This window comes from Acomys russatus, chromosome 19, assembly GCF_903995435.1.
Source record: "Acomys russatus chromosome 19, mAcoRus1.1, whole genome shotgun sequence".
Taxonomy (NCBI): Eukaryota; Metazoa; Chordata; class Mammalia; order Rodentia; family Muridae; genus Acomys; species Acomys russatus.
The window spans coordinates 28,991,540-29,008,709 of NC_067155.1; the positions used below are offsets into that span (position 1 = coordinate 28,991,540).

Below are 17,170 nucleotides of genomic sequence, written 5' to 3' on the forward strand. Positions count from 1 at the left end.
ACAGGCTTCAGCATCTTTACTTACCCAATCAGGGGTAACTGGGGAACATTCCTTATCAGCACATGTTTACAATAGAGAGTTCAACATTCAGAACAATGCCTACGGCAGGGCATACATCCCATTGCAGTTTCCCCTCCTTGCCCTCCCTACAGTCTCTCTCCCCTCACTTCCCTTCCACTCCCTCCCTCCAGATCCACACCCTCCATCTCCCCTCAGAAAAGAGCAGCTCTCCCAGAGACCTCAACCAAATATAGGCTAACAAGCTACAATAAGCCCAGACACATAGTCTCAGATCACAGCTGCATGAGGCAAACCATTAAGAAGAATTGGTCCTGAAGGCAGGGAAAGGAGTCAGAGGCAGCCTCTGCTGCCACAGTTAGCGAGCCCACAAGAGCTCTAACCTGCACAAGAGACCATAGCAGCTCCCTGATCTCTGTGAGCCCACTTTAGTTCCGGGCACTTGATTCCACGGGTCCTGTTCCTGTGGTGACTTTGACCCCTCTGGCTGCTCCAATACTCCTGCCCATTGCTCTGCAGGACTCAGCCTAATAATTGGATGTCCCATGTTTTGAAAGCAAGGTGTCATGTGGCTTAGGCTGTCTTAGAACTTGCTTTGTATGACGATGACCTTGCACTCCTGATCCTTCTGCTCCAGTGCTGGGATTAAAGGCGTGCGCCACCACACCCGGCTCCTCAGGGCTTTTTTTAAACAGGGGTTCTCAACCTGTGGGTCGTGACCCCTTTGAGGATCACATATTAGCCATTTATATTATGATTCATAGATGTAACAAATTATAGTTCTGAAGTAGCAACAAAATGATTTTATGGTTGAGGTCACCACAACATGAAGAACGGTTCTAAAGGGTTAGCACTAGAATGTTGAGAACCATTGTTCTTTCTTTCTATCTATCTATCTATCCTTTATTTGTTTGTTTGTTTATTCATACTGTTTGGGTGCCCTATATGCATGTACCCCTGCATGCCAAAAGTGGGCATCAGATCCCATCACAGATGGTGTGAGCTACCACGTGGTTGCTTATGTGGGATGTTTCTATTTTCTTTATAAAGGCACTTAGTGCTATGAATTTTCCTCTTAGCACTGCTTTCAATGTGGGTATGTTGTTTCTTCATTTTCATTGAATTTCAGGAGGTCTTTAATTTCTTTCTTTATCTCTTCCCTGACCTATGTGTCATTAAGTAGAGAGTTATTTAGTTTCCATGTGTGTGTAGGCTTCTTGTTATTTCTTAGGCCATGGTGATCTGATAGGATACAAGGTATTATTTCAATCTTCTTGTATCTGTTGAGGCTTGCTTTGTGACCCACCATGTGATCAATTTTGGAGAAGGTTCCATGGGGTGCTGAGAAAAAGGTATAATCCTTTGTGTTTGGGTGAAAAGTTCTGTAGATATGTTAGATCCATTCGATTCATGATGTTGGTTAATGTCATTATTTTTCAGCTTAATTTCTGTTTCAATGACCTATCTTTTGGTGCAAGTGGTATGTTGAAATCTCCCACTATTAATGTGTGGGGATTGATGTGTGGTTTAAGCTTTCTTAATAGTTGTTTTTGTTTTTAACAAATGTGGGTGCCCTTGTATTGAGAGCATGGATGTTCAGAATTGTGATGTCATCTTGGTTGACTTTACCTTTGATGAGTATCAAGTGTCCTTCTCTGTCCCTTTTGATTAATTTTGGTTGAGTCTTCTTTATTGGATATTAGAATGGCTATACCAGTTTGCTTCTTGTGACCGTTTGCTTGTAATAATTTTTTCCAGCCTTTTACTCTGAGGTAATGTCTATCCTTGTGGCTGAGACGTGTTTCTTGAATGCAGAAGAATGTTGGGTCTTGTTTATGCATCCATTCAGTAAGCCTGTGTCCTTTTATTGGAGAATTTAGTCCATGGATGTTGAGAGATATTAATGACCGACCAGTGATTATTAAGACCCTTAATTTTGATGTTGGTTACCCTAGGGAGTTTGTGTGGTTGTATTTTTGGGATGGTGTAGTTATCTATTTCCTGTGCGGTTTTGGTTGTAGCTTGTCCCTTTGGGGCAGAGTTCTCCTTCTATTATTAATTTTTGTAAAGCCGGATTTGTGGATAGGTTTTGTCATGGAAAATCTTGTTTTCTCCTTCAATGGCTACTGAAAGTTTTGCTGAGTATAGTAGTCTGGCCTGGCATCTGTGGTCTCTTAGGGTTTGCAGGATCTCTGTCTAGGCCCTTCTGGCTTTTGTGGTCTCTGCTGAGAAGTCCGGTGTAATTCTGATAGGTTTGCCATTAAACATTACTTGGCCCTTTTCTCTTGCAGCTTTTAAACTTTATTCTTTGTTCTGTATATTTTGTGTTTTGATTATTATGTGACAGGAGGTTTTTCTTTTCTGGTCTATTCTATTTAGTGTTCTGTAGGCCTCTTGTATGTTTGTAGACATCTCCTTTAAATTTGGGAAATTTTCTTCTGATTTTGTTGAAAATATTTTCTGGGCCTTGGATTCGAACGTCTTCTCTTTCATCAATGCCTATTATCCTCAGGTTTCATCTTTTCATGGTGTCCTTAATTTCTTGGATATTTTGTGTGAGGAATTTTTCAGTTTAGCATTTTCTTTGATGGTTGCTTCAAGACTGACGATGGTATCTTCTAGACCCAAGATTTGTTCCTCCATCTCTTGGATTCTGTTAGAGAAGCTTGAGTCTGTGTTGATTGCTTTCTTCTCCAAGCATTCTTGGTCCTGTTGTTCTTCTGACCAGGTCTTTATCAATGTTTCCATTTTCATCTTCAGATTTTGAACTGTTTTATTGATTTCTTTCATCTGATTGTTTGAATTTTCCTGGAATCCTTCCAGTGACTCTCTATAGGCCTCTTTTATGTCTTCTACCTGTTTGGCTGCCTCTTCCTGCATTTGTTTACAGATTTTATTTCTTTCCTCCACTATCATATTCATTACTAGAGATTTGAGGTCTTTTTTTTTTTTTTTTTTTTTTTTGTATTTCAATTGTGCTTGAGATCTCCAGGTTGCTTTCTTTGGGATAGCTGGGATCTGGAGATGCCATATTGTTTGAGGCTTTGTTGTTCATGTTTCTATGCTGGTCTTTAGTCATTTTGCTCTGTCTGATATTGGGAGGTATCTTCTGGGGTCCTTCACTGATTGTTGAGAGCAGTATGTTGGTAATCGTAAGTCGAGGTCCTTGGCTCGTGGTGGTCAGAGAACTATTCCCTGAGAGAGGCAGGCGTCTGGGTTTTGGTTCCTGAAGGCTTTGCTCCACACCCTGGGTTCCCCACTGGGTCAGCTGAGGTAGGTGCTGGTGCTCTGCAGCTCCAATATCAGTTTGAGGTAGAGTATGTAGAGCAGGCTTTCCTATGTTTGGCTGGGCTTTGAATATCCTGAACTCAGGCCCTGAGGCTTTGGGTCCTAGGCTCACATTACCCTACAGTGCCTGAACCCCTAGAAGTTATTTAGGTTTCTGCCTGCTCCAACCAGGTAGTGGGGCCTAGGTTCTGCCTGCCAGGGAGAGAGCAGCTACTGCCTTCTGATTGTTGTTGGTTAGCTAGATATTTGCTCTATCTTCTCTGACCTGCCAAGTTACTCTCAAGAGTGTGAGAATCCCAGCTAGGGTGTGGAACCTCGCTAGGCTGGGACAGTTGTGACCAGTTGCGCCAGATTAGTTCTCTGGGACTAGCTGTTTTCTGCCCAGCCCTGTTCACAGGGCTGTTGCAGTCCTTGACTCCTGGCAGCATCTCTGGTCTGAGATCACGCCGCTGTGGCTATGTGTCCCTGACTTCAGCAGCTTGTAACTTGAAGGCGGGTTCCAGACCAGGCTCTGGGGGCTGAATTGCCCTCTATAGAGTTTCCTTCTCAGAGCACCCAATAGATGGGGACTGTACCACAGCTGACTTGGTGCCCGAATGGCGCGTAGGCCTTCTGTGGGCTTGCATGGGGCCAGAGTTGGGGGGGTCTAAGGCCCCAAGCCACCTGTTCCCTGTAGACTTTCCTAGTCCAGGGGGTTTGAAGTACTGCCACTGCAAATTCCATCCCAAATACTGAGTTCTCCCACAAGGCAAGGCCATCACATTTTCTTCTCAGGGCACATAGGGCTGGGACCGTACCCACCGCCGACTGGGTGCCCTAATGGCACCTAGGCTTTCTATGAGCCTGTGTGGGTTGGGTGTGGGGGGGTCTGAAGCCCCAATTCACCCGTTCCATGTAGGTTTCCCTAGTCCAGGAGGTTTGAGGCACAGATTCAGTCCCAAATACTGAGTTGGCACGCCAAGCAACGCTGCTGCTCAGCGCTCGTCACTTACAATCTGGGTCCTTTCTGGGCTCTGTGGGACTAGTCTGTCATCTCTCCTGGGGTGCGGGATGACCAGAGTTCTGACTAATCCGTGGTCAGTACTGTGTGGATCTCTCTCAAGTAGTTATCCACAGCACCCGCGGTCCGTGGGTCCAGTTAGCGTCTGTGGTCTCTTCCCTGCAAATCAGGCAGCATGCGTCTTCATCACCGCGATCTTGGCACACCCCACCCCCCAGCACAGTTCAATTAAAGATGGCTCCCTGTAAAATAAAATTTTATCTATGCCATTAAAAGAATGGCATGACAAATCCTGAAGAATTTGTAGCCAAAGATTTATTGGCCATGTATAGCTGAAGTTCTGGCTAGAGACATGTTCATATCACAGCTGTTCCCATGTGGCAGGATCAACAAATTATGTTGCCTGTCTTGTTTGGTCTTCTTGATTTCTTTCCTTCTGTCTTCAGCCAAGATCATCGGGAGGTCTCCCCCTGTCAAATCTGATCTTCATCGGTTTGGATGGAATAGCTAGCCTTTGTTTCCTCTTGAGACAAGAGCATATTCTCCTCCCCAAGGCAACACATTTCCTGTCTTCCATTTTGGAATTATCACCTTTATATGCTCATCTAATTCAGTAGTTTTTTCTAAAGTCCAGTGCATCTTGGCAGGTATGCTACTTGTCTCATTTTAAAAAATTAAAAATCTGCACCCCTGCCTGCTACCCTCCATATGGAGGTCAGGAACATGTTCTTTGACCCCAAAGATAATAGGGCTCATGCCCAACAGGCCACTTCAGCCTTTCTAGTCATCTCCTGAGTCATCTAAGGACCTCTACTTGGCCCTCTTCCTCTACATCCTAGGGGATGATGGCTATGATCTCAGAGATCCTGGAGCCACACCTGTGGGAAGTGCTAATGGCCAGAGCACATTGAAAGGACACTGCTCTGGTGAAGAACTGCATGAGGAGTGGTGTAGAGTCCGCCAGGACAGAAAACAAGAAAGGGACAGAACTGGGGCAGGGGAGGCACAGTGGAAGCCGCAGAGAGAAGCTAAGGTATGAGAGCACTGACAGGCGTGAAGACGGAGCGCGTGACAGGCGTGAAGACGGAGCGCCCTGGGGACTACAAGGTTGAAATGGGAGAAGCCAGGGAGAATCAAAACTGAAGAGAAAGGGTAGAAGGGGGAGACTTCTGTATGAGAAGGGGAGAAAAGACAAGAGGAGGGAGGCAAGAAACAGGGCTGAGGAAGTGAAGCACAGAAGAAAAGAGGGTGGAAGGGAAGGAGTCGAATTTAAAAGGAGATGACAAAGCATAGGAAGAGAAAAGACGATAGGATGCCCTAGGGAGTAGGCCATTTCTCAGAGTGGAGCAGAGGAGATGGCTCTCTGGTGGAACAACCTAAGGACTGCCCCAGAGGGGAGGTGACTAATTGAATGACTGTGCTTTGAGATGGAAATAAACAGCATTATTTCTTGGTAAAAAAACAAACAAACCAATCTATTTTGGGAAGATATTATATTCCCCTTCTGTCTTATGATCACCTTTTTAAAAGTATTACTAGATCTTTTCATAATTGTTTGACTTATACGGCTAACATTATATGTTACAGGTTTCATGTCATATGTCTTAAAAAAAAACTGTTGTATTACAGTGCATATGCTTGCTGAAGCACCATCAGCCCCAATTTGCAGCGGCATCTCCAAGACAGTCACCATCTCTAACAAATGTGTAACTTTAGAATCATGCAGTCCAGAACTTAAGGCAAAAGCCCATTGTAATTGTGAATATTAACTTATGGCATGGTGTATATGTTAGTTCTCCAAATTCTGTAAAAACGGAGCACACAAGCCACTGTATAACCTTGATCCAGGACAACACCGATTTGCACTTCTATTTCAACATATAGACTGTCTTCCTTCCTTCCTTCCTTCCTTCCTTCCTTCCTTCCTTTTTTGGCTTTTCAAGACAGGGTTTCTCTGTGTAGCCTTGGCTGTCCTGGACTCGCTTTGTAGACCAGGCTGGCCTCGAACTCACAGCGATCCACCTGCCTCTGCCTCCTGAGTGCTGGGATCAAAGAGTGCGCCACCACGCCTGGTCTGCATATAGACTTTCATCTATAATTGAACCAAGAAAATACACATACAAGGTCTAGGCTGACCATGTTGGCCTATAGCCAAAGTCTTTCTACACAGTTATCTCAGTGGGCTGCCATCCTGCAATTTCTTCAAGCCATTGTGAAATCCTCATCTTTAACTACCTCTTTTGGTGTTAGTGTAAGTTCCAGATTGGATTTCTTTAAGGTTCCCTATTTTGGTTCAAAGATCCTTCCAAGCTTTGTTCTATGACCTGTAATTTAGCATCTGATGACTCAGTCTCTTCTTTTTCCAATCTGTCTTATTCTCATCTCTTCCAAAAAGGAGAAAAATGAAACTGTGTCACTGAAAAAATTATTTGTACGCTAAGAGAAACTGAAATTGAATCCAGAAGTACCGTGTCACTGTGTCTTTCTCCATTTTCAACAGAAATTAATCAATTCCTTAATCTCAAAACTTCTTCCTAAAGACTTTACTTTCTTAGACCCACCCTCCCATGGAGACCTTACCAGTTCAGATGCCCAAGTCTGCTCAGCCTGTCTCTGGCTCCTGCTTCAAGGGAAAGGCTTTTTTGTTTTAATACTCTCAAGAGACCCTCACCCCTCCCTCCCTCACTCAGAGAACTTATTGGGGCCATAAGTGTTTGCTCCACAGCCCCTTCCCAAAGGATTTAGTGTCCTTCCTTAGCTAGGACATTCCGGCTTTGAGAAGCTTGCTTGTCCTAAAGAGACACTTTCTTTTTTCTCATCAAGGACTTCCTAAAAGAACTGCCTCTCTGCAGTATCAATTTTCTTTCTCTGCAGCCTGTTGGAGGCCTTGCATGGGGTCTGTGTAATCAGGAAGCTGTGATCTCCTGCCTTAGAAGCTGCAGTTACTCTCCTGATGAACAGAAGTAAGAAACTGCCCTGTAGTTTCATTTCCTATGTAGTTTGAGCCATCTTGCTACACCAAAATATTGCTGTTTTTAAAACCTGTGGTTTTTTTTCCTCTTTTATCCAGCTATCACACAAATAATTGTGACTCTTTGTAATTGTTTAATAACAGGTTTCACAACACAATAACTGAGCAGTTACTGCTCTATTCTTAACCCTCTAAACTAATTTGGCATTCCCCCTGTGTGTCCCAGAGATACTTTGCAGAGTTCCCGCTCCAGTTCCTTCTGATTTTTCCTGGACCCATTGGCTGAATACTCTGGCTGATCCCCCTACTTATCCCTTTAACTCCTCCTCCCATGGCTGGCAGGAAGTCCAGCCCAATTCTCTGCTGCTGCTCAGCAATTGGCTATAAACTGCTTTATTGGCATATCAGGAGACAGTTGGGTAGGAAAGTTTACACAACAATGAGACAGGAGATTCTCAGAATAAAGGATTGCAACCAGATATGGCGAGTACAGAAATAAGCACTGCACATTAACCTTATGCCTGCAGGTTAGTACTGAAATACATAATCACTAAAATCCATCCCATTGTAACAGTTTTATCTGTCTCAGTGATAAATCTTTTTGACTATGAGGTAAGTCTTTCTCTGACATGGAGAGCTTTTGCGCAGGGTATAAGAAAGGTGACCAGGACGATAAAATCTGTTGGGGATTCGCCTTATCCATTTTCGCTCTCGAGTGCTGGTGTGTGTGAATGGTCTATTTTCTATCTCTTATTTCTTATTCCCTGCAGATTCACAAATAAGTTAGTAAACTCAGGCCTTTACCACCAGCCTTCTAAGATAAGAAAGCCGAAGTTTACTTTAGCCTGCAGATCTCTCAGCAGAGGCCTGCTCCTGCACAGGAGATACTCTCCAGATCAGAGAGTTTTTTCCCTTTACACTAGGCTGCAGTTTTTGGCTAGGAGCTATTTTCACAGCAGGAAAAAAGTGGTCAGTTTAAGTTCTTCTCATTAACAGTAGCATAGGCAGCCCTGAGAGAAGGAAGCCTTGGCTCCCTCCCCTCTTTCTAGTTCTTTCAATCATCTGTGGGGACCAGTTGCCTGAGCCATCAGCTTGGCAGGTGACCTAAGAGATAAAGCAAACTCTGAATTCTGGGTCCCGTCCCAAGACTCTCCCCTAGATGTCCAAAGATGGACTTTGGCAGCCAAACCGCCACCCTCCACTGATTTCTGTTCTCTGTCCCAGCTCTTCCCCTGAACCTGCCCCCACCTGACTACCCCTCCCACCCAGTTCTCTCCCTCCATCTACTTCAGATGTCTACTTACTTCATCTACCCTTCTGAGTGAGATGCAAGCATCGTCACTTGGGCCTTCCTTGTCCTATAGCTTCTTTGGGTAGTAGATTGTGGCATGGGTATCCTAGACTTTATGGCTAATATCCACTTATAAGGGAGTACATACCATGTGTGTCTTTCTGGGTCTGGTTACCTCACCCAGGATATTTCTAGTTCCATCCATTTGTCTGCTGGGTTCATGGTGTCCTTGTTTGTAATGGCTGAGGAGTATTCCACTGTGTAAATGTACCATATTTTCTTCCTCCATTCTTTGGCTGAGGGTGGGCAAGCGTGGCAGGGGGGGCCTACGGTTGCACTCTCAAGTCTGTTCTGCATTCCTGATAGATGAGCAGTGACTTGATTACACCAAATCCTTGTCATCTGCATGGGCCTGGAGTTGGGTTTGGATCTAAGAGGACCCAGTAACACAAAGGCTTTACCGCATGGAGGGCATTTAAAATTTATCTCAGGGATGTGCTCTTTACTGCATTCAGAGATGACTGGGATGGACAAGGTTTTACCACATTGCTTCCATTCATAGGGTTTCTCTCCAGTATGAAGTCCTTCATGATGATGAAGACTATAGAAGTGTGCAAAGGTTTCACCATATTAAATACATTCACAGGGTTTCTCCCCAGTGTGATTTCTTTCATGCTTTTTAAGCTGACTGTGTTGTGCAGAGGCTTTACCACATTGGTTACATCCATAGGGTTTCTCTACCGTGTGTGTTCTTTGGTGTTTTTGGAGATTGCAGAGTTGTGAAAAAGCTTTACCACATTGGTCACAACCATAGGGTTTCTCTCCAGTATGAATCTTTTTATGCCTTTGAAGACCACTATTACATGCAAAGCCTTTGCTACACTGATTACATTCATAGGGTTTCTCTTCAGAATGTGCTATTTTATGTTTTTGGAGCTTCCAGAGTTCTGAATATGCTTTTCCACACTGATCACATCCATAGGGTTTCTCTCCAGTATGAATTTTCTCATGCCTTTGAAGATCACAGTGAAATGCAAACGTTTTACCACAGTGATTACATTTATAGGGCTTCTCTCGGGTATGTGTTCTCTTATGTATTTGGAGACTCTTAAGTTCGGTATAGGCTTTTCCACACTGATCACATCCATAGGGTTTTTCTCCACTATGATTTTTTTCATGCCTTTGAAAATCACTATGAAATGCAAAGGCTTTCCCACATTGGTTACATTCATAGGGCTTCTCTGTAACATGTGTTCTTTTATGTTTTCGGAGATTCCTGAGTTCTGTATAGGCCTTATCACACTGATCACACACATAGGGTTTCTCTCCAGTATGACTTTTTTTATGTCTTTGAAGATAACTATTACATGCAAAGGCTTTATCACATTGGCTACATGTATAGGGTTTCTCCCCAGAATGTGTTCTTTCATGTATTCTGAGATTAATGTTTTGTGAAAAGGCTCTACCACATTGATCACATACATAGGGTTTCTCTCCAGTATGAGTTTTTTCATGCCTTTGAAGATAACTATGGAGTGCAAAGGCTTTACCACATTGGTTACATTCATAGCGTTTCTTTCCAGTATGTGTTATTTTATGTTTTTGGAGATTGCAGAGTTTTGAATATGCTTTTCCACACTGATCACATCTATAGGGTTTCTCTCCACTATGAAATTTCTCATGCCTTTGAAGGTCACTATGAAATGCAAACGTTTTACCACATTGATTACATTCATAGGGTTTATCTCGGGTATGTGTTCTCTTATGTATTTGGAGACTCTTAAGTTCTGTATAGGATCTACCACACTGATCACATCCATAGGGTTTTTCTCCCCTATCATTTTTTTCATGCCTTTGAAAATCACTATGAAATGCAAAGGCTTTCCCATATTGGTTATAGTCATAGGGTTTCTCTCCAGTATGTTTTCTTTTATGTTTTTGGAGAATCCAGAGTTCTGAATATGCTTTTCCACATTGATCACATCCATAGGGTTTCTCTCCAGTATGAATCTTTTCATGTCTTTGAAGATAACTATGAAATGCAAAGGCTTTCCCACACTGGTTACATTCATAGGGTTTCTCTCCAGTATGACCTCTTTCATGCCTGCAAAGATAATTGGCACATGTGAACGTTTTGCCACAGTCATTACACTGAGGAACATTTTTATCTGTATGAATTAATTTTACAACTTGTTCTAATTGTAAACAGGAATCTGATCTTAAGGGTTTATTACTTTGTCTACATTCGTAGAGTTACCCTTCCTTATGGTTTGTTTTTCGTCTTCGAAGATACCTGTGATGGTAAGAGCATTTTTTACACTGCTCACATTTATGCCATCCCTTTTCTGTATCAGCTTTTACATGTATCTGAAGAGATCTGAAAGAGCTCAAAGCTTTACCACTCTGATTTCATTCATGAATTGTCCTATAGTGTGAGTCATCTTACATTTGCAAGGTGAACCAGGTCAGACAGAAGAATTTCCACACTCCTGGTACTCAGGGATATTCTAGTGTGAGTTTGTGCATGCATTCTCAACCAAATTGGAAAACCAAGTCATTGTAAACTTGTATTGCATTCAGAAATTCTACACACAGTTGGGACTCCTACATAGCTTCTAATGCATCCACTGTGACATATAGTACATGTAGACTTATCTTTGTTTGGCCCCAAGTATGTGATATAAAACAGACTGTGTGAAGGCGTGTGACTTTTGCCTGCTAGAAAGGGAGCTGCCCCTTGCCTGGTCTTTGCCAGATGATAAGCTTGGGCATGGTCTTTGCCAGCTGATAAACATCCTGGTATAGACTCAGAGTGGAGGCAAATAGAAGATGAAACCAGAGGCTGGGCTTTGGGCTTTTGCAGCGCTTTACTTCACTTGGCTGTTCATTGCTCCTGATCACAACATTCCTAGGGAGACACAGTCAGGAAAAGACTTCAAAGAGGCTGTCGTGTCTGCCGTTGTTCCCTTGAGTGCTTGCTCCTGTTGCTGTGTTCGATGTTGAAAATCCTAGACGAAGTGTTGAATTGCTCCAACCAACTAAGTCTAAAAAGGTCTTCTACTTCCATCGTCCCCATTATCCTCCTTTGTCTCCTATCTACGGTAAGTGAGTTGGAGGGAGGTTGAGTCATTAAAGAGCCTCAAATAAAGTAGGTTTTAAAAAGACCAAAGCCTACAGAAACATATGCAATTCCTACTAAAACAATAATAACATGAAAGGCTTCCACACTACATCACACATTTTGTCTTTTTGTTCCTCGTACACATGTGCGATAGAGATTAAGGTTTCTCCACAACAGCATTCTTGAGTCTCATAAACTCCTCCCTCACTAAACTTAGCAGCATTACTTCCAGTATATAAGCAATGACAGCTTTAGCAAGAACTAGTTGTTTAATAGAAGGCTTTGGATATATACTCATCGGACGTTCAATGTGTATGCCTTTATAACATCTGAGTGGTACAGGATAAACAGATTACAGCTCTACAGCATAGCTCTATGGGGCTATGTCTCACATGGTGAGATCTGTCCAGGCATTCCTTCCTTGTGTCCCTTCTTAGAGGAATGACTAACAGATATCACACTCCTCCCATTTAGGTACATGGTATTCTCAAATTTAATAATCATCAATACACTTAAAAATAGTGCTGTTTTACACTTAGAAACTTCCAGGACATATTAAGATTTCGTCAGAGGCTTATTTGTATCAGCTTCCACATGAAAATTACCTTCCGTGTCTTCTAGAACTTTGGCAATGTTCATCAGTATTGTGGCCTTCCCAAATGAAGCCTAAAATACAGTACCAGAAAATATATGATATATTACTGGAAATTACACAACATTTAAGTTACTATCATCAGTGAACCTTATAGCCAGGCCTTATTTATTCACCTCATTTCCTTGTTCTCAATTGAAATTGCAGCAGAGCATTAATAACCAAGAAACAGTTTGCCCCTTGTTTTAAAACACAAAGTAAATTCACAGTCGTACCTATAGCAGTGAAGTTCTTGCAGGTCTCCAGCATCACATCTATGTAGAGACTCTTCTGAGAAGGATCCAGCAAAGCCCACTCTTCCTGAGTGAAGTTCACATGCACATCTTCATAGGTCAGTGAATCCTAAAATATCCCATACATGTGTAAAGAGAAAGCATGATACTCATAACACTGCAACAGGACACTTCATTGTTAATATATTCATATAATTCTGGTGCTTCCGCCACTTATTTCCTGACATACAATTTCTAATGTAATCACCAAGTAATTTTAGAAGGAAACTGAATAATGAGGTTCATCTCTGTCAATTCTGCACACTTTGAATAAGATATAGCCTGGACAGAGAAATGCCAATCAACAGACATAAAGAGAGAGTGATACAAGCAAACACATCAATAGTACTGAGCACATGTCAGATAAACTATATGAACAATTACTAACTACAAAATATCATGGACAAACTCAGTGGATGGTGCCAACACTCAGGAGGCAGAGGCAGGTGTATCTTTTTTTTGTTTTGTTTTGTTTTGTTTATTTTTATTTTTTATTTATTTATTTTTTGGGGGGGGGGCAGGTATATCTTATTGAGTTGAATGCCAGCCTGAAGAGCCAGAGGTACATATTAAAACCCCGACTCCTGAGACAACCAAACAAGATAGAAAAACTCAGAGGTTTTCAGTAAAAGTTCTTTTAAAAATGTATACATTCATGTTAGTTCTGTATTCACATTGAGGAAGCCAGAAGTGCCCCAGTTTAAACTGTAACAGGAATAAGCTCTTACTAGAAGGGAATGTGTGTATAAAAGGGACAAGTGGAAAGATGAAAATATTACCAATATAAATGTTCATCATAAATAATCAGCATAGGGCAGAAGAGATGGCTCAGCAGTGAAGAGCTGCTGCTGTTCTTGAATATAATTGAGCTCAGTTACCGGTCCTTCCGGGGGCTGACAGTTATCTATCACAGCAAGTTCAGGAGTTCTGAGGCCACCTTCTGACTACTGTAAGGACCAGGCACACATGCGGGGCACATTCATGCATATAGGCAAAGTACGCATATTCATTCACTCAAAAAAAATCAAAACAAACACAACATGCAGGAAGAATGTAACACACCTGCAATCCAATAACTCAGAAGGCTCAGGCAGCACTAATATCATGAATGCACGCCATTCTGAGAAGAAGCATATATTCCTCAGCTAAATTTCAAAATTCAAGATGTGAGTGAAGCTCCAGACAACAGCAAACAAACAAACAAACAAACAAACAAAAAAGGCAGGCATGATGGCCGACATATATTCCCAGCACTCTGGAGCCAGAGTCAGATAGATCTCTTAAATTCAATGCCTGCCTGGTCTACATACATCCAGGAAAATCAGGGTACACAGAGAAACTTTGTCTTCAAATGCAGAAACAAAAGTGACAAAATTAAAAATAACAACCAACGGGCTAGCATTGAATAGCAATTGCTTAGCACCAAAGAGCAGTTACCTCTACTGTATCCTATGTGATTTAATGATGGTGATTTAGAACGGGGAAGGCATGACAGCAGGAGAAGGAAGCTGACTGGTCAGGTTTAACCACAGCCCAGTAGACACCAAGAACAGGAAGTTGATTGAATCTACAGACACTCAAATCCCATCCCCAGTGAGGAATCTAGAAAGGCTCCAGCTACATAACTTCCATAAGTTCCCCAAAGAAAGCCACAAAGGAGAGACGAGTGTTCAAAGACAGCATCCTCTCTGACAGCTTTCTGAGTCCACCCTCTACATTCTGAGCCTGCGCTCTATAGGTCACGGTCATCCCATGATGAAAATGCGGTTAGTCTAACTTCAGTGGTCCTAACGCCGCAACAGCCCCAACACTGTTCAAACGTCCAAAGTCTCTTCTGACACTCAAGTCAATCTCATGACGGCCACATTTTGTAAACTCACAAAACAAGTTGAGTATCTTTCCAACATACAGTGGTCCACAACACCCCTTTCTATTCCAACAGAAGGTAATGGTGACACTGGACCATGGCAGGAAACCCATTAGGGGAAACGCCAAATCCTGGAGCTTCAGTTTCCAAGGGCTGATGGCCCCATCCCTGCCACTTCTCATGCATCTCTGTTTGGTCTCTTCCACTCCCTATATGCATCTCTCCATGGCAGGTGTCTGATACATGAGGTATGTAAAAAAAACAATTATTCAAGAAAAGATACAAAAAAAAAAAAAAAAAAAGAATAGATATAATTGTTACACAAAAAGGGAGGTGTGGTAAGTTATTGATCTTAATTTCTTTCCTTAGAAGTGTTTCTAGCTAGACAATTTTGTTTAAGTGAAAGCAGTGGCTTTGTCCATATGCTCATTATGTGTTCAAAGCAGAAGTTTTATCTTTTCTAATTTCAAAAGTTGTACATTATGTGTTCAAAGCAAGTTTTTATGTCAATGTTTTTAACAAGAAACAGGTGTCTGCCTTGTCTTGAAGAGCTAACTATTCTGTGTTTTTACACTCACACGGCATTTCATGGGCCTCATTACTTGGACTAAACCTAGAATGAATGCATTTCCTTGATCATTAATTGTCTTAACTTTGGTTTTTTTCTTGCTGTAATTCATGTGGTTCACAGGGCTTTTAGCTAATTGGCAGGAGGGTAGAAATTACCTGAATCAACTCAGAAATCATCATCAGGAATTATAAAATCATCTTCCTAAGATTCTGCAGGAAATTTCCCGAATACAAAGAGCAATAGGCAGAGAGGGGGCCTCTATCCCCGCCAGGTTTATATGAGGGACACAGTAATGACAAGCACGGAAAGGCAAGTTATCAGCAACAAGCAGGCTACAGGCCAAATCCCTGGGCTTTGCCTACACAGTGATGCATTTATTCATCAGCCATGCAAATATGAGGGGGCTGCCTCCAGGAAGCTCGCTTGCTTTTGCCAATCTAGCATGCAAATTACACTGCTGTTAAAAATGACATTAAAAGACACCATGATATTTACAGGAAAATGGATGCAACCGGAGAAAAAAAAAAAAAAAAAAAAAAAAAGACCCTAAGTGAGGTAACCAGGACCCAGAAAGACAAATATGGTATTCATTCACTTGGAAATAAACATCAGCTATTCGGTAACTAACTGAGCTTCACTCCACAGCCCTAGAGGACATGTAAAGAGGAAGACTAAAGAGGCCAACATGGACACTTCCGGAGAGGGGAAATAGGAGAGAGTCTGTGGGTGGATTGGTGGTAAATGGGGACAGGAGTGGGAGGGATCAGGTGGGGAGCTGGAGACAGTGCAGTGCATTTGGGGCGTAGTGTAGAAACTTGGTGCACAGGCCATTTCCCTGGACTCTGTGAGGGTGACCTTAGTGAAGACTCCTGGTCCTGGAGGAGATGGAGTCTGGCCTGGCCATCCTGTGTAGCCAGGCAGGGCTTCCGTGGTGGGACTGGGTTACAGTCAGCCGAGCTGCTGCCTCAAGAGGCCCCATGGATATCCCTGAACAGCCCAGGATGATGCTAAGGAGAGGGAGCCGCTGTCTGAAAACTGACAGCTGGGCTGCATTGCAGAGGACAACTTCCACAGTGCTGACTGACCATAGAGAGGTGGAGCAGGAGCAGGCTTGCATGGGCCCAGGAGCTACATGGGCATCAGAGCTGTCTCCTTTGTCATGGTTTGTGGCTAAATTCCTGGATAATCCTGGTGAGCAAACCTGTGTATCCTAGCATCCTAATCTCTAACAGGCCGGGTTAGCACACTGCTCATCTGTGGGGTGCTGTAGAGCAGTCCTCCCTCAGCTAAATTCTACTTGGTGTCACTTACTGTTTCCTAGGCGATGGTAAATCCTTTACAGCATCAATTCTACTCTTCTACATCGCAGCTTAATATTGGGGTGCTACCCACCACAGGAGAGGCCTTTTACAGCCTCCACAAAATTAACTCCAAATGGATCTCACACCTAAGTGTTAAATGTTAAGGGCAGAACTTTCTAAGCTAGTCCGAGTCTAAAATCCTTCCAAGGATGTTTCTACACACAAGCCCCAGCTGCAAATGCTTTGCGAAGTGCAGCCCTCAAATCAAAGTTAGGCAGAGCCTATCACCTGGTCCAGGAACTGACTAGGTTCTCACTAGGGGCTCTACCTGGCCGCTGTTTACCAGGGAGCCCCAGGGAAAGACCCAGCGCACCAGCCCCCCGCTGCTCAGATGCCTGCTCCTCCCCGCTGTGTGCAGTGGCCCTGCGCTCACCATGTCGGGGCTTCAGAGCTTGCCAGAGCTCTCCTCACAGCACTCAGCAGCTGTGCTCAGAGCGCGTCACTCGGAACCAATCAAGCCTGCTCAGCAACGGAGCTGAACCCGCCTCACGGAACCCGGAAGAACACTCCTCCTCTGGCGGGCAGGTCCGCCTGGAGGCTCTGATTGGTTAATGTGTCTTGATTGACAGGAACACCTCCCTTAAAGGTAGAGTGAGCTGAAAAGACAAGACACAGAAGTTCCTGACCTATGTTTCTAGTTCAGGGCAAGACCTTTTGCAGAGGTGCAGAGACTCGCCATCAACGGCTTCCCACCCAGCCCAGCGGAGGACCCAGCACTCCAGCTCTGGCCGCTCAGCCGCTCGCTCCTCCCCCTTCTT

The 17,170-nt window shown here is 43.3% G+C and overlaps 1 protein-coding gene across 1 annotated transcript; it reads right to left on the minus strand.

The window, feature by feature from the left end:
• Positions 1-8,911: 8,911 nt before the first annotated feature.
• Positions 8,912-16,838, minus strand: LOC127203945 (zinc finger protein 431-like). The gene is made up of 4 exons (XM_051162878.1): positions 16,786-16,838; positions 12,557-12,683; positions 12,295-12,355; positions 8,912-10,672 (listed from the first exon to the last, which is right to left on the minus strand). The coding sequence occupies exons 1-4, from the start codon at positions 16,786-16,788 to the stop codon at positions 9,199-9,201; spliced, it is 1,665 nt and encodes a 554-aa protein (XP_051018835.1). The 5' UTR covers positions 16,789-16,838; the 3' UTR covers positions 8,912-9,198.
• Between the last annotated feature and the right edge of the window lie 332 nt (positions 16,839-17,170).

Excerpts from the sequence above, each read along its gene's own strand:
- LOC127203945 (XM_051162878.1), bottom strand. Across the intron at positions 12,356-12,556 it reads CAAGAACTTCACTGCTATAG|GCTTCATTTGGGAAGGCCAC; the intron begins GTACGACTGTGA and ends ACTGTATTTTAG. Across the intron at positions 10,673-12,294 it reads AGTTCTAGAAGACACGGAAG|GCATGAAAGAGGTCATACTG; the intron begins GTAATTTTCATG and ends TTATCTTTGCAG.